General features: G+C 41.5%; 1 protein-coding gene across 2 annotated transcripts in view; it reads left to right on the forward strand.

Annotated features, from left to right (window-relative positions):
* NET1 (neuroepithelial cell transforming 1) overlaps window positions 1–20,929 on the forward strand; it is a 59,530-nt gene that overhangs the window by 27,864 nt on the left and 10,737 nt on the right. The window contains exon 1 of one of the 2 annotated variants that reach the window (XM_003988076.6): window positions 18,731–19,007. The exons of the other annotated variant lie outside the window; for it this stretch is intronic. Within the exon in view, the coding sequence (XP_003988125.1) occupies window positions 18,915–19,007 (93 nt within the window). The 5' untranslated portion in view covers window positions 18,731–18,914. Of the gene's footprint in view, window positions 1–18,730; window positions 19,008–20,929 lie in introns of those variants that run through there. 2 annotated transcript variants of the gene reach the window in all.

A 20,929-nucleotide genomic window follows, 5' to 3' on the forward strand; every position in this document is an offset into this window, starting at 1 on the left:
AAATTAGATGCAGAACAGATTAATGTCCTCATCTCCGTCTCTACCTACAAAATGTATTTGCATTGCTGTCGGTATTCAGCTCACATCTACCCTGACAGAGTTGCAGGAAACCTAATCAGTAACAGATAGTAAATCAGACAAAAGGTACATGGCCCTGGAAAACGAGATAATCCATTGAAAGGACATTCAGGAATTCCTTTTGTCTGATTTCACGTTTTGGATATTTTCTTTTATTTTTAACTCTTTCCTCAATTTTGCCACCTTTCTAATTCTGAGGTCGGCTCTTTTATAGCTAATTTTGGAATATTAGAGTTTTTTGTGAGCATGTTTTTCTACCATGCTTTTATTTTTTGTAGGGGTATTATTTTTTTCCCTTATACTTTTTTTCTGACGAAAACTTCATATGGGATTTGACTGTTCCTTTTCTATTGGTCATTATTATGTGAAAATAGTTTTCGAAAGGAAGAATGAGTCCAGAGAGCTTTTCTAGCTTTCAGACTCTAAAGCTTCCTCTTCTCTTGTCTTTAAGAAATGATAAATGCAGATGCACTCTGAGTTCTTCAGGACCTGTTTTCCTCCTCAACTTTTATCTAAACTTGCTCTTTCCCGTATATCTGTCACCTCTGTTCCACTCTACTTGAAATCATTTCCCAGAACTTGCACCATAGTGTAGGGTTTTGTCTTGGAAGGGAGCTTTGAGGGTTTCTAAGCTCACGTGTTCCAGCCATGAACCCATTACTGCCACCCTTGAGTAGGTGAAACCCTTTCCAGTTTCAGTTACTGTGCTCAAAATGGCCTGCCTCGCTTTGCAGTGAGTAGCTATTGATAGTTTGGGGATTCTTCTGTACTCAAACATGACAGATGCTGTTTTTCTCTGCTGATACTATATAGGTTATCATACAGTTAGTTGTTACTAGTTTATCCACATTAACTTGTATGTTTGGATTCATGGGGGTGTGTACCTTATTACATGGTGCTGTACGTTTTGACTTTGGGGTTTGGTTTTGTTGTCCTTGTTCTGTATGTTTTTATGGAAGGATTTGGAAAAATTGTAAAACTATGTCACTAACACCACCTTAGTCACAGAGTTATGTCTCCCGATGTGGTGAAAGGCAAATTCGGCTTTCCTCTAAACCTAATACAATTTTAGCAGATTTTATTGACATTGAATTTACTGGAATTACTTGAATTGCTATAATTTTTAGGATAGATCTTCTATTATGAACCGATACTAATACTCATCAACTAGCCAAAAGATAAGCTTTTATTGTCGTTCAAAATTTATCAAGTTTAGGACCATAGTTACACATTTGCATATACTACTGTTAACTTCTTCAGATTGAGGAATTATATTCAAGAAAGAAATCCTTATAAAAGTTTGGTCGCATTAACCAATCCCAACTGCATCCTATGCTTTGTAGTCTCTATTTGTTCCAAACCTAAGGAATCATGTATAACTGTGATAAGAAAAGAATGAATTTGAAATAATTTACTGAATAACAACCTCTTTGTATCCTCAAAACTTCACTAGGGTTTGGTCTAAATTCTTTCTTTTATTCTTTTTTTTTTTTTTTTTTAATTCCACAAACATTTATGGAGCGCCCACAATGTTCAGTTCCTATACTTAAACTTACAGATAAGACTATATACAGACGGGAAACAAGAGCCTCTGACAAAATCCTATCTGCATAGATTACAGAAGTATGATGGTGTTAGGAAGAGGAATGGGAGAGAGAAATAGAAGATTTGGGGAGGTTTTAATTTAGAGCTGGATTTTTATGAACGCCAACACGAACTGGGGAAAACCAACCGCAGAGAGAGAAGAAGCGTCTATAAATGTCAAGAATTAAAATCAGTTATGTGTAAGGAACGATAAACAAATTATTTTGAAAGAGCCAAAGAAAAATATGAGGAATGGGGTGCCTTGGTGGCTCAGTCAGTTGAGTGGCCGACTTGGGCTCAGGTCATGACCTCGGGGTTAGTGAGTTCAAGCCCCCTGTGGGGCTCTGTGCTGACAGCTGGGAGCCTGGAGCCTGCTTGAGATTCTGGGTCTCCCCCTCTCTCTGCCCGTCCCCCACTTGTGCTCTGTCTCACTCTCTCGAAAAAGTAAACCTTAAAGAAAATTTTAAGAAATATATGAGGAAGAACTAAGACATGAAGTAGTATAGAGGGTTCATTGGTCCCTTAATTTGAAGGCTGAAGGTGATCGGCTGGAGTTCATTCATCTGAAAATCAACGGGGATGACATTGTGGAGTCTTGAACTGATCTTCCACAGCATGGTCCCTCCATCTGTGTAGAAAGTGCCAGTCCATGAGGGCCTGGCACCGGGCATGGAGGCCTGGAGCAAGAGTGGGGCTGTGGAGATGAGAAGAGCAGACAGGTTCTGTCTTCATCGCTTGTCTCTTCTTACGTATGATCTTTCTTTGGAGAGCTCACTCACTCGCCAGATTCACCGTCTGTAACGGATGACTCCCTGATCTGAATCTTTAAGCCAGAACACAGTCCTGTTTTTCGGATCCTTTTATCCAATTGCTTCCAAAATATAGCCTTCTAACTGGCCTCCCTGCCTGTAGCCTCTTTCTGATGCCTTATTGATCTTTCTTTGGTCTTTTCAGTACCTTGCTTAAATTCTTTCAGTAGCCACTCATTGCTTTAAAGACAGAACCCAAATGTCTTGTGTAACATGTAATCCCCACTATGATGGGTTCCGCTACTCTGTCTCTCCAAAATTTCTCTTATCATACTTCCTGTTTCCTTTCCCTTGTACATCCTTATTCCTTTTCTTTGCCTGGAGAATGCCTGCCTATCCCCACGAGGTCATTATCTCCAGGAGCCCTTCCCAGAGTCTTACCCCTCTCCCTGTATCCCACCCCCACCAACCTGGGCTGGTTGAACCATGAACGCCCTAGGTAGGGAGAAATGAATAGAGAAGGAGTAAATGAGATTTCTTGAGAAGGAAAGAGGGTCAGCAATAAAGTTCTGATCATCACAGAAGCATTACGCTGTATTTACACCTTGAAAATAACGACTCAGTTCTGGCTGCAGGCCAGAGTCACCTGGGGAGCTTTTGGGGGAGGAGGGGGCTGCCAAGCCCTGTCCCAGACACCCTGAGTGTGGGGGCAGGAGAGTAAGGATGGGTGACATTGGGACCTGAGAACATCTAGGTTTTGTGTTTGTTTTGGAAGATGTCTGGGTGATTCTGCGGTATGGCCACAGCTGAAAACTGAAAATGTGACTTTTTTTTAATGTTTATTTATTGAGAGAGAGACAGACAGACAGACAGACAGACAGAGTGTAAGCGGTGGAGGGGCAGAGAGGGAGACGCAGAATCAGAAGCAGGTTCCAGGCTCTGAGTTGTCAGCACAGAGCTCGTCGCAGGCTTGAACCCAAGAACCATGAGATCACGACCTGAGCCAAAGTCGGACCCTTAACCGACTGAGCCACCCACCCAGCCGCCCCTAGAATGTGACATTCTTAAAGTTGTCTCTCTCCCCAGAAACACACCATGAAACAGATACTCTGCCAGCTCCCCCAGCCCTCTTTTCTGCCTGGCCTTTCCTCTAAATACAGCAGTTTTATTATGTAATAAGCTAAATATATAATCAGTTTGTATAATCTTTTGATGCCTGTTGCTGGGAACCATTACTTTATTTACCTCTATACTCCAGTCACCTTAGCCACATGGCCTGACACATAATAGATGCTTGGTAAATATTTAGTGAACGAACAGATAAAGTAGTATAGGTCAAATAAGTGAAATAAGACTTTGGACTTAGATAAGCATGTAACATGAGCATCGTGTTATATATTTTGATTTTGGATCTCTCACACTAACAATTTAATACCGATGATAACAAATTGTCATGTAGTAGATCACTGGCTGTTTGTTGAAATTGTGGTTGCTTATCAAATTTGTCTCTAAGTAAAATTTTAGAACTATCTTTTATCAGTTTGTTTTACTACTATATTATGTAGAAAATTATTTTTAAAAAGCAACACAGTATTTGTTTTCCAAAGGTGTTTCTCAGCTGTTTGTTAGCAACCATAACCTTGCCCTTTTCTTTTGATAGGAAGAGTCCAAAGTGACCTTTTACTTTATTAATGTAAAGTAATACTGGGATGAGTAATACTGTGTCATATTTTATGACTAAAGTTCTTTAACTCTGATCGTCAGTGATAAAAAAACAAACCAGAATACTTCAAAAGAATGTTCTAAAATACATAAATGGTTTGTTCTTTTTCAGAATGTCCAGATTTAGGGATCTTGTTTCTTATAAGTTAAATAGTATACCAAAGGGTTATACTTTGAGTATTGGTATACTCTGTAAATTTTAGGTTAAACATAATAATGAGTTATGTATATCATTCCTAATAAATTATTTTAAAAGCATTTGCATTTGTTTAGAATTATAATTGTCTTTTGTCAATTCCTGGTTTAATATAATCTTACTTTTGAGAAACCCACCTCTTAGAACCATGACTGGTAATTGGCAGTTATTCTGAGGCACAGATTTGAGTAGTTTGAGGCTAGCTGGCAGGCTAAAGCCTAGTGGCTTCATTTACGAATAGCTTACTGCCCTCCATCTTGCATTTTGATGTAACCTACGATCTCTCCTGGCCGCCCTGTAAGATAACACAATAAAACATGATTTCTCTTTCGACAGAGGTCCAAAAAATAAAGCCAGCTGCTAGTATAGGTGATGAAAGTGAAGAGGAACAGAAGATCGATATAGGAAAATGGTTCTTAGCCAAAAACACAAAAGTAAAATGTAAAACAATTATTCCTGATGATGCTCTGAGAAGCCATTGAAGTATCCAGAGCTGTTTATCCTTAAGCTTAATTGTTCCTAGACCACTGTAAATCATTCCTGGACTGATATGTGCATTTAAATGCTTGTGTCCTTTTTTAATTACAAAAGCAATACAAGAATGCACTGTCCTTGTTCAAAATGTAAAAAACAAAATTTTTGTTTAAGTTTCCTTGTATCACCTTCATCCTCTGAAGTAACCAGTTACTATTTGATGTGTCCCAGGTTCTTTTCTGTTTATTTACATACTTTCACACAATGTGTATAATGGTGACCTATAGATTGTCATGTACATGTGCTACAGCTTGCTTTTTCTCTTTGTCTCTTGTCGTTACTATATAAGGCTGCCTTATTCTTTTTTGGTTGCCATATTGTATTCCATAGTCTAGAGTATGATAATCTACTTAACCAATCCTTTAGCAGTGGTACTTTAGTATATTTTCCAGTTCTTCTATATTAAAAATAATGCTGCAGTGTATCTTCTCCTTGTGCACAAAGGAGGAACTGTTGCTATGTCTCTAATACAGATGTCAAGAAGTGGAAATGCTGGGTTGCAAGTTTCAGTTTTGATAATATTGTTCACTTGCCTTCCAATAATTTGACAAATTTAAACTTCTCTATCAGTGTATGATAATAAACATATCTCTACACTCTTCTCAATCCTGGACTTTCTTAATCTTTTAAATTTTTGCCAATTGTGATAGACAACCAGAGAGAAAATTAATAAGGAAATACAGCACTTGAACATAAACCAGTTGGACCTAAAAGACATATACAGAAGAACTCTCTATCCGTTAAGAGCAGAGTATACATTTTTCTCAAGTACCCACAGAACATTCTTTAGATAAACTGTATGTTAGGCCACAAAATAAGCCTTAATAAATTTGAAAAGACTGAAATTATACAAAATATTTTTGCAATTACAATGGAATGAAACTAGAAATAACAAGGTAAACTGGGAAATTCACAAGTATGTAGAAATTAAACAACACATTATTGAACAACCAATGGATCAAAGAAGAAATCACAAAGAAAATTAGAAAATACTTTGAGACAAATGAAAACGAAAACACAACATAACAAACTAGTGGGATACAGCAAAAGCAGTGCTAAGAGGGAAATGTATAGCTATAAACTCTTACATTAAAAAGGGAAAGATCTCAAATCAGCAATCTAGCTTCACACTTTAAGAAACTAGCAAAAGACGAACAAGCGAAGTTCAAAGCTAGCAGAAGCAAGGAAATAATAAAGATTAGAGGGGGCATTACATAAATTAGGGAATAGAACAATAGAGAAAAATCTATGAAATTAAAATATGGTTCTTTGAAAAGATCGACAAATTGACAAATCTTTAGGTGACTTAATAAAAGAGAGAAGACTCAGATACCTAAAATCAGAAATGAAAGTGGAGACATTACTACCAATTTACAGAAATAAAAAGGATTATAAGAGAGAACTGTGAACAGTTTTACACTACCAGATTGCATAACCTAGGTGAAGAGGACAAATTCCTAGAAACACATAACCTACCAAGACTGAATCATAGAGATAATCTGAATAGATCTGTATATTAAAGAGCCTGAATAAGTAACCAAAATACCTCCCAACAAAGAAAAGCCATTGACCGGATGGATTCACTAGTGAATTCTACCAAACGTTTAAAGTAGAATTCACACCAATCCTTCTCAAATTCTTCCAAAATATTGAAGAGGAGGGAACAATTATTAACTCACTCTTTGAGGCCAGCAATACCTTGATACCAAAGCCTAAGATACTACAAGAAAAGAAAACTATAGACCAATATCCCTTATGAGTGTCGATGTGGAAATCTTCAAGAAAATACTAGCAAAGTGGACTCGGCATATTAATAGAATTAATACACTAAGACCAAGTGAGATTTATTCCTGCCACGCAAGGATGGTTCAACAAATGAAAACCAATCAATGTAATAATCCCACTGTAACAGAATTAAGGAGGAGAAAGCCTGGTGATCATTTCAATGGATGCAGAAAAAGCATTAGACAAAATCCAACACCCTTTCATGATTTAAAAAAAATAGAACACCCAGCAAACTAGGAATAAAAAGAAATTTCCTATGGATAAATGAGATGTGGTATATACATACAGTGGAATATTGAGCTTTAAAGAGGAATTCTGATACATGCTATAATATGGATGAACCCTGAAAACATGCTAAACGAAATAAACCAGACACAAAAGGACAAATGTATGATATTGCTTATATGAAGTACCTAGAATAGTCAAATTCATAGAGGTAAAAAATATAAGTTGTTACCTGGGGCTGGGGAAAGGGGAAATGGTAATTAAAGTTTAATGTATACAGTTTCCATTTGGGAAGTTGACAGAAGGAGATGATGGTGGTGATGGTTGCACAACAATGTGAATGTGCTTAATGCCTCTGAACTCTCCCTACTGTACTGTGCCCTTAAAAGTGGTTAAAGTGGTAAATTTTATGTACATTTCATCACTTTTTTTTTTTTTTAATGTGAGAAAAAAGGGAAAAAAGTAATTTGAGTTCTTTATGTCATATGGATATTTACCTCTGGTTTATTATGTATGTTGCAGTTTTGTTTTTTAGTCTCTTGTTTTTGTCTCTTGGTGGGATCATTTATTTAATATTTTTACAGTTTGAGAGTTTTAGTTAAATTTTATTTTCATCCTATTTGGCATTTTTCAGACCCTCTAATTGTAAAGAATTGTATTTATTTCAGAAATGCCTTGTGAAATTTTCTTGTTTTTAGATTATTTTCATCCTCTCACTGTCTAGTCTTTGCTTCTAGAACTCAGGAAGATTTTAGAAAATCTGGAATTATGTTTATTAACTCTTTTTTGTTGTTTGCATCTCTTTAATCTTGTATGCTCTTCTCTGGGAGAATTCCTCAGCTCCATTTTCTAGCTTGCTAATGCCTCACTAGTGTCTATTCTACTAGCTAGCCGAACTATTGACATTTCTATTTTGGCAATAGGTAAAATTTTGACAATTTTTAAAAATATTTCCAAGATCTCTAATTTTTTTATTTTGTTTTCCCATAGTAGGATTTATTTTCCTTGATGTATTGTCCTCTGTTACCTTTCTAGAGGTATTACTTATATTGCTTTTAACCTCTCCTTCTGTTTGCTCTGTTAACTAATATAAAATAAGCCATAAATCAAATGAAGTTATGCTAAGGCCAATAAAGATTGTTTAGAAGTTGCAAACCCGTGAACTTAACCAGTTGTTACTACTTATGTGATTTTGTGTAAATTATGTAACCATTCTAAACCTCTGTTTTCTGTATTTAACGATAAAACTTTAATCTCAAATTTGATTCATAGCTCTTCTCCACTCTTCAGCACATTTGGCTGGCCGGCCTGCCTCCCTCCCCTCCTCCTTTTCCCTCCCCTCCCCTCCCCTCCCCTCCCCTCCCCTCCCCTCCCACCCCTTTCCTTCCTTCCTTCCTTCCTTCCTTCCTTCCTTCCTTCCTTCCTTCCTTCCTTCCTTTATTATTGAGCTCCTACTAAGTGTTAGACACAGAGAACAAAACAAAGTCTTTGCCCTCATGAAGCTTACATTCCAGTGGAGGCATAGATTGTATCTGTCAGTGACCCTAGAAATGTGTAGAGGTGACAGAGAGACTGCTCATCGCATATGTCTCCACATTTTTGAAACCCAGCCTCCTCCAAGATGTTAGGCAAGGAGAGGGGAGCAGAAATAAAGTCTCTTTGCCTTACTGGGTGAGATTACGTGAGCAAAGGCTCCATCAAATGTTGACAACCATTCCTGTGAACCCTCCCTAAATATTGATAGTCTCTTGCAAGAGTAGCCACATCTTTTGGACGACCTCTAGCAAGTAGCATACCGTGCACCCTTCCAATACATGCTGGTTTTTGCCCACCCACATGCAGTCATCCCAGCGAGACCATATCTTCAGTCTCACCTCTGGGCTTTGTACTAGAGGAACCAGAAATTCATGTAGGGTGAGTGCCATCTTGGCCCACTCTCCTTCTGAGAGTTCCTAAGGGAAGGAAGGCTTGCAGAGTGGAAAGAGTAGTCTCGTTTCATAGAACGACAGGCCCCCAACACCAACAGCTTTATTTCTCAGTTCTTTTCTGATAAAGTGGGGGTGGCTGTAGGGGGTATGGATGGTGCATCCCTGATCGGCCTCTAATAAGTAAGTCCTGCAAGGAAGTCATGATGAAAACACATTGTCTTACTCCTCCACTGCCCGTGATAGATTTCTCTCACCCTCAGCTGATGGCTGGTGCCGCTTGCTGATTCCTCCTCAGATTAAAAATATGGGGGTCTTAATCTTGGTTTCTCCCAGAAAGTAGAACCTGAGGCAAAGCTTGTATGCTGATATTTTGGGGGGAAATAAGGGACTGGGAAAAGGAGGAAATGCCAATACCAGAGTGAGTTGTTGACTTGGCACATGGGTCCACGTTGCCCCATAGGGTATATAACCCTCGTATTTGCAGGTTGCACGTTCGTGATGCACTTGAGAAGCCCTAGAACAGAACACGCGATTGATACATATGCAACTGATTAAGGGGTAGGGTTAGGGGGTGTGAGGAGGAGGATACTGTGAGCTCCTTGTACTGTTCAGATGTGCTCACGCACCCCTTTAAGTCCAGTTTGTCACAGAGGCTTCTGGGTCGTGACGTGCCACCATCTCTGCAGAAGTTTTTGTACACGGGAGCAAGTTACAGTCTCTGCTGCTGCATAAAGGCATGATTCAGGAACACCTTACTCCCCTGCTGCCATAATAGGTCTCCCTCAGCCTTGGCCAGCACGTCGGTGGGTCCAAGTTGCTTGCCCCACTTCATCCTCGAGGGTCTGAGCCCCTCGTTTGTTTATCTCTGTTGAGCCTTGGTGGCTCCAGAGCCAGGCTGTAACTGGGAAACACCACGTCTGGGAGTGGTGGTGAGAGGGACCAATTCTGCTTCCACCCCCTGATTCCTAGGACCAAGTGTGACGGCTGTGGAGGACATAACACCATATATAGGCCGTTTCACGTGTATCACACTCTGAAGGACAGTGCTCCAACACTGCAGAATTTTAACCCTGAGCTGCTAGAATAGCTAACGCTTTAATAGACAATTCTGTCGTTCTGTTAAGCTGTCTGCTTCTGGACGGACAGCGGGGTATATGGAAGAACCGGTAGATCGGGTGATTGATTACCTTTCTGTTGTTGTAACTCCTTTGCTATGAAACGGGCCCGTAAGTCTGAGGTAGTAGTGTTGGGTAGGGTCTCGTGGAAGTAAAGCAGGCACTGTACAAGCCCTGAGAGGACGGTGCTGGCAGAGGTCCTGAGGATAGAGGAGGAAATCCAGCGTCCAGTGGAGATGTCAGTTCCAGCTGGGCCGAATCATGCCCACCGTAGTAGCAGGGTCCGACGTAGTCGACTAGCTGCCACGTCTGCTCAGGGAACGGTCCCGATTTCATCATCCCTTCTCAACTGCTGGCAGGGTGGACACTCAGCAGTGCCAGTGGTTCCCTCGCCTCGGTGAAAGGGAGGCCCTGCTGGTGGACCCGTACACATCCTTCAGACCCGCACTGTCGCCCCTCTTTCCATGGGCCTCTTCCAGAAGCACCACGATGGCCCAGGAGAGACACTTGTTGATATGCACAGGATAAATCATTGTGTTTATCTAGTGCCTCTGAGGCACTAACATAAGCATTAACATAAGACAGAGATCCCCCCACGTTGTGCACACTTCCTAGGCCCATTTATATGCCTCTTTTCCAAAATTTCTTCTCTCAGCATTTTTAATCTTGCCCTTCCGAGCCCCTAAGCAGTTAGCCAGGCCATTCACTACTTCTCAGGAGCCTGTGTCTGTCTGTACTTCATGCCCTTTCTCCCTCCGTTTAAGTAGACGGCCAAGTAAACTGCCTACAGCTCTGCCTGCTGGAATTGTTTCCCTTTACTGCTCTGCCTCAGGATTGTCCTTAATCAAGCACCACCCTCAGCTACCCACCCTCCCCCCACCACCACCAAATGAGGAATTGAAGGGGTAATACTGGTGTGATGTACCAGGACCGTCAGGGACACCTATGTAATTTACCTACGTCCTTTGGTCTTGTTCAGGCCTGGTTCCAAACAGACCGTTCCATCACATAATAGGTTGCCACTGTACCTGCCCAACCTTGTGACTTGGTAGACTTGACCCTTTTCATTTTGGACATGTCTGATTGCATCAGTCTCCTGATGTCCCGTGGGCAGGTCCTCCGTCTTTACTAGGGCTGCTAGCACACCAGGAGCACACGTGGTTCCCTGCCATGGAGGGCATAGCCTTGCTTCAGCGCCCTAGGGCTCTGTGTTGCAGTTCTTTTCCTGCCTTTGTCTCCCATGGAGACCCCCGGTTCCATCAGACGTGCTGGGTCACATAGCCTGTGCAGCAGGGCAGCTCGCCCCACAGCCTGGACCCCGCAACCGAGGCTTCTTTTGCCCTGGATTCCACTCAAAACTGAGCATTGAGATTATTCCATTAACAGGTCAGAGCAGAATTCCCAGATGCAGCAGATGTTTCCTCCAACAGATAGAATCCTACCTGTTGCTTTGCCCCTTCTTAGTGCCAGGGAATGCAAGGTACAGCAACCTGTTCTTTACCGTAGAGGGGACATCCCAGAGAGCCTCAGGCCATCGGACCTATTACAACTTTCCGAATGTGGCTGACCCAGAATTTTCATGGCATACATTTGACTTCCCAGGGTGTCCAGAATACTTGCCATTTTCTGTTCACCAAATCTTATTTGTATGATGTCATCAGTTTACTACACTAACATGATGTTCTGTGGATAGCAAGTCCTTTTGGACTCTGGGACAGAACAGAAAAGTTAACAGCCTCGGGACATGAAATACAAGCTGCTGTCCTTCCCACCATAAAAGCCAGTTACATTTTATCCTCCTTACTAATGGGAATTGAAAAGAACACATTGCGGGGGAGGGGGGAGAGAAGAACCCTCAGACCAGATCAATAGCCATATGCCAAATGCTAGAGGATGTGTTGATCTGTTCCAGTCAAGGACCTACATCTTGCACGACAGCTAAGGTTAAAGCTACCACTCGAGTTAAGTTTACGGTAGTCCACTGTTGGCTGTCTCGATCCATCTCACTGAAGAAGGCCCATAGATTCGTTGAATGCAAATGTAGTGGAAACTATCCCTCCTGCCTGCTGTAATTTTGATGACTACCTCTGCATTTTCCCTTGGTGTGCAGCATTGTTTCTATTTATTATCTTGTCCCAGGGGTAGGGGATAGAACTCTCAGGGGCTCCCACTTGGCCCTTCCCACCATGATGGTTCTGAGAAGATTTTGGAGGTCACCAGCTGCTTTGTCAAAGCTCTGAAAGCAAGTAACGGAAGCCAGCAGACTCTACAATCTTTGCAGTTGCCCCCGATGTAATAGTTCGTGTTCCACCACTGCTTCACCACCCCATCTCTACCAATCAAAGGCTGTAGTCCTTCTCGCCATTTTACTAATGAGGGACCCCGTTGCAGAATCTCATTCTGTGTGTCTAATCTCTAGGGCCAGTCTCAGTATTGTGTCCTAGCCGGGGTTACCTCCAGAAATCGGCCTGAGACGTGAGCTCATTGACCGTCTATTTTGAGGTGTGGTCCCAGGGAACAGAAGGAGGCAGTTAATGCCAAGTGTCTATAATTAAGCTGGTCACCACTGTGGCAACTGAGGCTTGACTGTGCTAGAACCTTCCGAAGAGCCATGTACGATACACTGCAAAATTGTCTTGTCAAGGGACTGAAGGGGGAGCTTTTACTCACCAGCTCCTGTGCTCCATTAGTCACTGGATTAAGTGGGGTGTTAATTTCTCACACGTAAATGCCACACACCCCAGCATCCAGGAAGCCCACAGTGGGAAGCAGGAGCTGCCTGGCGCAGCTGGTTGCTGTAATAACGAAGTAAAAGTGGGCCGAGGGGACAGGGGCCTGGGCACAGGACATGGTACCATTTGTCTTTAGGTTTTGGCTTTGCTGAGTTTCAGGGGGCAATGAGAAAAATCCCACTCAACATCCTGTTACACAAGCATAAGTGATCTTACATTATACTGGAAGTTGTTTGTTATCCTGTGTACTTGAGATCAAAGTCACCAGTAACAGCACCAATACCTCATTTTATTTGCTGTTTGTATTGTTACTGCAAAAAAGAACCATGGTTTTGGTAATAGCAAACTCCTTAGCCTGAGATTCTGTTTATAGTCTTTCTAATAGGATAAAGAGCTGAATTGGTCTTTTTCTGAACCAAGTTCTTAGTAAAGCTTGGATACAGTTAAATTTTTAATCCAAATGATTTTTTAAAACTCAAATCTACATATAAATATATTGCTAATTTCTTTCATGCTCATCTAGTCCAAATGGAACTGCCTTTTTTGTTATTTTTGGCTGGTTATTAAATATTTTGGAACTCTTGTTTTTTAGAAGTTCCATTTCATATTTGAATCAATGCTTCCTTTTTTAGTAAGATTTAAGGTTCTATTTTTAACTGAGCTATTTTTAGTGAGATACTAGTAAGTAGCTATTTGTAATGTTGAATTCTAGAGTTTTAGAGTGGAACATAGTTTTTTCTGTTTCATTTTTTTAATGTTTATTTTTGAGAGAAAGCGAGTGCGCGCATGAGTGAGCAGGAGTGGGGGAGGGGCAGAGAGCGAGGGAGACACAGAATCTGAAGCGGGCTCCAGGCTCTGAGCTGTCAGCACAGAGCCCGATGCGGGGCTCGAACCCACAGACCGCGAAATCAGTACCTGAGCCAAAGTTGGATGCTTAACTGACTGAGCCACCAAGGTGCCCCTAAAGTGAAACATAGTTTTCTTATATTTAGAAAAAGCCCTTAAAATATTTCTTGTGAACTGTGGAAACTTTTCATACACTTAAATGACTTTTAAACGCGTTTAATTTAGTAACATAAAACATGAGAGCTCCAGGCTGAAGAAACAAATTGTACTGTTACCGTATTTATTTACAGATAAGATTGTTTATGTAGTCATCTATAGAAGGTGTTTACAAACATAATTAAAAAGCTGAAAAAAAAAGTGGGTTGGCAATTGCATTTCATGATATCCCATGCAGAGGGCAGCAGAGAGCTTAGCTATTGTTTTCTCTTTCCCATAATATGGCTTTCCTGGCCTAATTTCCAATTGCTGGTTATTATTCCAGACAAAAGTAAGTGAAAACAAATAATATCTAGACCACAAAAAAGTAATGATTATTCTTCAGCTGTAATTAATCTAAATTCCAGAATTCTGATTTCACATGAAAAGGAGGAAAAAAGGTAAGTAGCCTTTTTCTATACAAGGGAAGCAATGTTATCTTTCTCTTTACCTTCTTCATATTTTAGGAAAGAAAGCATTGAAGGCTGCCTACAGGCAGGAGAACAGAGCTTATAATTATAACTGGTCTGTAGAAACCTGTATTCTCATTAAAAACTGATATCTGGGGGCGCCTGGGTGGCGCAGTCAGTTAAGCGTCCGACTTCAGCCAGGTCACGATCTCGCGGTCCGTGAGTTCAAGCCCCGCGTCAGGCTCTGGGCTGATGGCTCAGAGCCTGGAGCCTGTTTCCGATTCTGTGTCTCCCTCTCTCTCTGCCCCTCCCCCGTTCATGCTCTGTCTCTCTCTGTCCCAAAAATAAATAAATGTTGAAAAAAAAAAACTGATATCTGTTACAAAGCTGCATTATTATTTCTAGAAAACTCAGTTTTTAAGTTTATAAATTCTAGATTTTCCACACAAAGAAAAGACACTTAACCAATCTGTGCTTCAGTTATGTGATATGTAGTATTTATAAATCATACTTTGGGCGCCTGGGTGGCTCAGTCGGTTAAGCATCCGACTTCAGCTCAGGTCATGATCTCACAGTCCATGAGTTCGAGCCCCGCATCGGGCTCTGTGCTGACAGCTCGGAGCCTGGAGCCTGCTTCGGATTCTATGTCTCCCTTTCTCTGACCCTCCCCCATGCATACTCTGTCTCTCTCTGTCTCAAAAATAAAAAAACATTAAAAAAAATTTTTTTTTAAATAAAGAAACATTTAAAAAAATTTTTTTAAATCATACCTTAATAAGATCCTAATAACATTATGAAACAGTTGAAATAGGATCTCTTCTAAAACTTAAGCAACTGGAACTATTTTGCTGTCTTTTTACTTGCCTGCCTTGTTATAAAGAGGCTCTAAGGCAAATAATGTCTCAATTGTTTTATGATTTCCTTCTCTGTAAAATGTTGACATTTATATCACAAACATTGCCTGGGACTAGTTGCCCAGCTCCCAGAGGACGACCAGTTCCGGCCTCACATGCAGCGTGTACCACACGTGTGCTCGTGGCAGGACATTTCCAGTCTCACCTGGAAAGTGGGTGACAGGAGCTGCGAGACCAGTTTCAAGCCTGTCCAGCCATTGATTAACTGCAACTTTGGGCAAGTTTCGAAACTGTCAGAGTCCCGGCTTCCTCCATCTGTAAAATGGTGCTCATAACACATACTTCATAAAGCTGGCGAGGTAAGATTGTGCAGGAAACTCCTGGCACGGAGTAAGGACACAAGTTTCCCTCTCTTTTTTCACTGCCGTTCTGCAGTTTCCTCCTAAGAAAACTGAGGAGGATGAGTCAATGATCTCAAAGGACCTTTTCAGCCCTCTGATTTCGGGGAGCATTGTTAGAGTCCAGAGTCTCTCTGGCTCATCACTCGGCGCGTGTCGAACATCTCGTGTTCATTGTTGCTTTTTTAGATGCTATCTACAGTTGTCTAAGTTATATTTAGATCACCACCCTGAACATTCGAAATGAAACAGATTTTAGAGTTGGTGAGCTGGGATTTTTGTGCTGTGACTGTCACCGTTAACTCCCATTTGGCTCCTGTAGGCTTTCTATTTTTACATTTATGAGACTTCTCCCTTTATATCTTGGGTCCTCAGCTGCAGGAGAGAAATGAGAGGAATCTCTTCTCATTATCTTGGCCTTACCTCTGTCAGAACTAGACAGAAGAACAGTGGAGAAAGATGTCAGGGAAGAGACCATGAGATCACCCTCGCAGCTTCTTTCCTAACTGTCAGCTGTGCGCAAGCCCCGTATCCCCTTATGAGGCTCGGTGACCATCAAGTTTTGGCCTCGCTTGCATCATTTTGGGGCCAACGTAGCCAACGAAACCAGACTGCTGGGTTCTAGCCTGGCCCCTCTCTAGCTCTGAGAGCTCGAGCAGGTGCGTGTTGCCCACGATCGCTCGGTGTTCCACTTTCGTGCTGCATGGTGCTGTCTGCACAGCCGCTCCCGAGGCCAGCTACGTCACCCACACGCGTGATCAGGGGGTCAGGTGACGAAGGGTAGGCGGCGAAATATTCGCAGTCACCGTTAGTTTTTTTAAAAAGCCTCAGAGCCAAAAGATGAATTACCATCATCTTGAACACAAATTACATTGGTGTTTGCAGAGAGCAAAGCAGCACCGAGGCCTCCTGCAGCCCTTCGTGGGTTGTTTTCTGCAGATTGTCATCATGCGTGGTCTGTGCCCACTATTTCTTCTGCTCTCTTCACTCTTCAGCCTCTGTAATTGATCTCCTGTCCTCAGCCCACTGAACCAGCACACTCGAGGTCCTCATTAAACACGTCAGTACCAAATCCATGAGTCTTTTCTTGCCCTTCTTAACCTTTTTGCTCAATGAACACCTTTTCGTCTGCTGGCATCTTGTTATGTTTCTTTTCTGCTGACTTTTCCTTTTGCAAAAGTCTTCTTCCCCTTGGCATTTCTCCAAAGTTGGATCCTTGGGCCCTTGTTCTTTTTGTCCAGATTTTTTCTCCCAAGCATCTCATTCACCCATAGCTTCCACTCTGATCCCTGTGTATGTGACTCCCCAGGCTAAATCTGCCCTCTGGCCTCTTCCAAGTCCTTGTCCAGCAGCTCCAAGTCCTAGCTCAGTTTTTTCATTTCTTGCCCCACCTCAGACTCAGATCTAAAATGAAAGTCTGAATTCTCTTTCAGAGCTCATTCTTCCTCATTTCTTTATATGCATTAACTGTTACCCCTCCTAACTTTAAAATTGTAGGCACCTCCGACTTGTGCGACATACCCTTGTCCTTTCCCACTGTCCCTGCCTTAGCGCCAAGTTCTTGATACCGGATCGTGCTTTTTGCATTATGTGTCCAGCCACCTTTCAAAGCCTCTGAAACGCCAGCTTACAATTTAACTTTCGGTATCTGTCACCTACTCATTAAATTCTCTGCTCATCCCTGTTTACCCACAGCCCGTGACCACAGTCTGGGTGCTCACTCCTTCATGCTCTTTTGGGAAAGCCTTGCACTTTTCCCTTACCTGGACCTGGGAAGAACATAACATGGCCTTCCAGGCACCACTCAAATAACACCTTACGGCCTCTCCCGTAGCATCTTTCCCAGCCCCGTCTCCCCCCGGAAAACTGCCAGAAGTGTTTCTCCTGAACTCCTGTGGCACGCACCAGCTAACTGTGCCGCTTCGGAATTTTCGCAAGCTTTTGTCACCTATCTCTTTGTGTGGGCTAGTTTTACATAATGGTCTGCTAGTACTTTAGAGCAGATGTGAAACCTACTTTTTGTATCCCCCACATAATCTAAAATAGTGCCTTCCACATAGATTTCTCAGACTTCTCTCGTCCTAATAAATCCTAAGAATAGAATTTTTTTTTTTTTTTTTTTTTTTTTTTTTTTTTTTTTTTTTTTGCAAATCACTGGCATCATCTTCATAGTAGCATCTAGTTAAGATAAAATCCTACCTTTCAAGATAGAATACAGTGCTTTCTGTTGAGGAAGAAAATCTTCTTAGCACACCTACCAAACCATCATAAGCAGTGCTTTTCCCCAGAGGAAAGGATTTCGACTACAAAGTTGGAGACTGTCACTGGCACGTGACTTAGGGCAAGTTAATTCACCTCTGCGAACCTCCTTGCTCTGTCTGTAAGGTGCAAGACATTTTAAGTAGCTCTCATGAGTTTTTTAAATTTCTTTAAATGTTTATTTCTGAGAAAGAGAAAGAGTGTGAGCAGGGGAGGGGCAGAGAGAGAGGGAGACACAGAATCTGAAGCAGGATCCAGGCTCTGAGGTGCCAGCACAGAGCCCAACGCAGGGCTCGAACTCATGAACCAGGAGAACATGACCTGAGCCGAAGTCTGACGCTTAACCCCTGAGCCACCCAGGTTCCCAGTCTTGTGATTCTTTTAGGACTATATCAAGATCAGTTAATTCAGAATAGAGAAGGACCCTGCTATTAGAACGAAATCACCTTTTTTTTGTATTTATGTTAGAAAACATGTTACACAGATACAAAGTTTTTAAAACATAACAGAAAAAAAATATCTGCCTCCAAGTCTGAGAAATGCTGAACTTTAACATCTTAGGTGGCCCAGTTCTTTACCCATTGCCCTGTGGAAGAGTTACGTTAGGAACGGAATGAACTGAAGTGTGCTCACTGCCAGTCTTAACAAAAAATGGTGGCAACTGGTGGAAAAGCTTCATCTCACAGTTTTGAATATGCTTGCACTAAAAGGACCCTGAATAGTCAGGCTTTTCTTTGGTATATGCACTTAACTCTGAATTACAGTTTTCTTACTTGAAGTCGTCAAGTTGTCCATACTGAATTCCTTTCTAGGAAATAGGGTTTACAGGAAAAGTATCCCTGTCTGTGGCTAAGTCCTAGAGTAGGTAACGTAGATCAGCAATTAGTTGCCCTTCCGGAATGCTTTTTAAATCAGGAAAAGCCTTCCATTAACCCAGTTTCCTTGAACCTTCCCGTCTTACTGGAGAAATTCCCAACCTCTTAGAAAGCTCTCTCCTGCGCAGAGAAAAGGGAGAAGCCTAGGTGCGCCCAGCAGTCAGTTAACTGGGGTCACGTGGCCGTAGGTGCCCGCCCACCGGAGCCGGTCCGCGGTGGGCCCCGCCCCCGGAGCCTGGAGGTCCGGGCGCCTGCTCGGTGCCGCTGGCAGAAGCAGTCGTCTCCACCGCCGGGACGGGCCTGGGCAGATGGCTGCCTGGGGGTGCCGAGCACTCGGAGGACCAGCCTGTGTGCCGGAGTAGGGCTTCGCTGTAGGGCTCGCTCGCATGTGGATTAACTCCAGAGGCTTTAGGGGATACTTGAGAAAGCATGGTGGCTCATGATGAGATTGGAGGTCTCCTGCCTATTAAAAGGACTATCCGAGTCCTGGATGTTAATAATCAGTCCTTCAGAGAACAAGAGGTAAGACCGAAAGAAAACTTAAGCCAGAGGAATGTTTTCTGATTCCACGGAACTTTTAAGATTTTTAACGATATGATTTTAAACTTAACTTTTGATCTGAGTGTTGAAATACGTGATTTTTATGCAAGTGGGAAGTGCGCCTGGCTCTATGGCTTAAGTTTAGAAACTACTGTGCGGATAGGTTTAGATGCAGCACAGCTTGAGTGTGCACAAATTTCTACAGAAAGAAAAAGATTGTGAGTGTGCACGCTGCTAAATTTGGTTAAATTGGTCGCTTTTCTGGTGCTTAACACATTGTTCTTTTTAACTTGCAGTTAGATTACCTAGTCTGAGGAACTGCTTTATAGGGTAAAAGGAAAATAAGAATCCCTTCCTTGCAAGTTCACACCCGTGAACAAATTGCAACCAAAATGCTATCAGACCTAGTGCTTATTTTTATTTTTCTTTCCACATCTAGTAAATTTGTTGTGTGCGGTTTTTTGTTTTGTTTTTTGGGTTTTTTTTTAGAAAGAAAAATACGTTAGAACATTTAGACCATTGAATCATTACTTAGGTACTTCTCCCCTCTTAGCTTTAATCGTCTAAAGTCACTGCGGTTTTTAAAAGTCTTTATGAACATTTATCAAAATAAATAATGATTTTCGTGCCATTTTATTTAATTTTGACAACTGATTTAATCTTATATGGATATTCTATTTATACTGGTTACTACAATATATATACTGTATGGTATATATACTGTCTTCTCACTTACGTGATAGAAATAGTGTTCCTGGGGGCGCCTGGGTGGCTCAGTCGGTTGGCGGTCGTACTCTTGATCTCAGCTCAGGGCTTGCTCTCAGGGTGATGAGTTCAAGGCTAGCTTTGGACTCCACACTGGGTGTGGAGCCTACTTTAAAAAAAAAAAAAAAGAAAGAAAGAAAAGAAATACTGTTCCTGTACTCAATTAACTATATACTACTTCTTTTTTTTTTTTTTTTTTTTAATGAGCAGCAGGCAAAAGTTTATTCTAGCCTAAGATAAGATCACAAAGTAAGAATAGTATGAAAGCTCTCTTTACAGAGAGGGGGCATTCCAAAGCGATGCCCCAGTTGACTATATACTTCTTGTCTCAATTGTGTGATAGTTTGTGGCTGTGTACTTCTATCAGAACTTACCAAATTATACATTTTAAATATGTGCAGTTTATTGTGTACCTCAGTAAAGCTGTGTCTCATGCATACACCTTGTGGTAGTTAAAATAGCTGCCCACTTCAGGAATTGTGCTTTTGTTTGGTGTACTTTCAGCTTTGGTGTTTGTTATGGTTTTGGTTTTCGCTTTTATGTTTCGGTTTTCTCAAAATGTGTAAGCATTTCCTTTGAGTAGAGCAAGTCCTACAGGGTCATCAGTGTAAATACTGAAACTGATCGTATTTCGGACCATCAAGAACTAGCCTTTTTTGTTGGTATCAGACACTGGCCATGTTACTGGCACACCTTTATTCCAAAGATGAAAAACAACAGGAGTGTTGTCAGGTTTTTAGTACTAGCAATAACAGCCTTAAATAAATGATTAAATTTGACTAAAAAAAATTTCTATTACTAAGTAGAAAGGGAAGAAATCCTATGTGATCATAACTCTTTTATCTTTTTATAAATAATTTTTTCTTTTCAGTTTTCTTATTTTAAAGCTCTTGCCAAATAGAGGAAAAGGTTATTCATCCAGTAAACCAAACAAATAAACCCAGATTTAATACTTTTTTTTTTCTTTTTAACTATGGTTTTGTTTTTTTGTTTTTTTTAAGTAAGTGCACCCAGTGTGGGGCTGGAACTCACAACCCCAAGATCAAGAGTCACACGCTGTACCGACTGAGCCAGCCAGGCGCCCCATACTGTATTTTTTTTTTAAGTGCCTTGATTTGGTTGACGGTGGAAGAGACCTT

The sequence above is a fragment of the Felis catus genome, chromosome B4, assembly GCF_018350175.1.
Source record: "Felis catus isolate Fca126 chromosome B4, F.catus_Fca126_mat1.0, whole genome shotgun sequence".
NCBI classification, from domain to species: Eukaryota; Metazoa; Chordata; class Mammalia; order Carnivora; family Felidae; genus Felis; species Felis catus.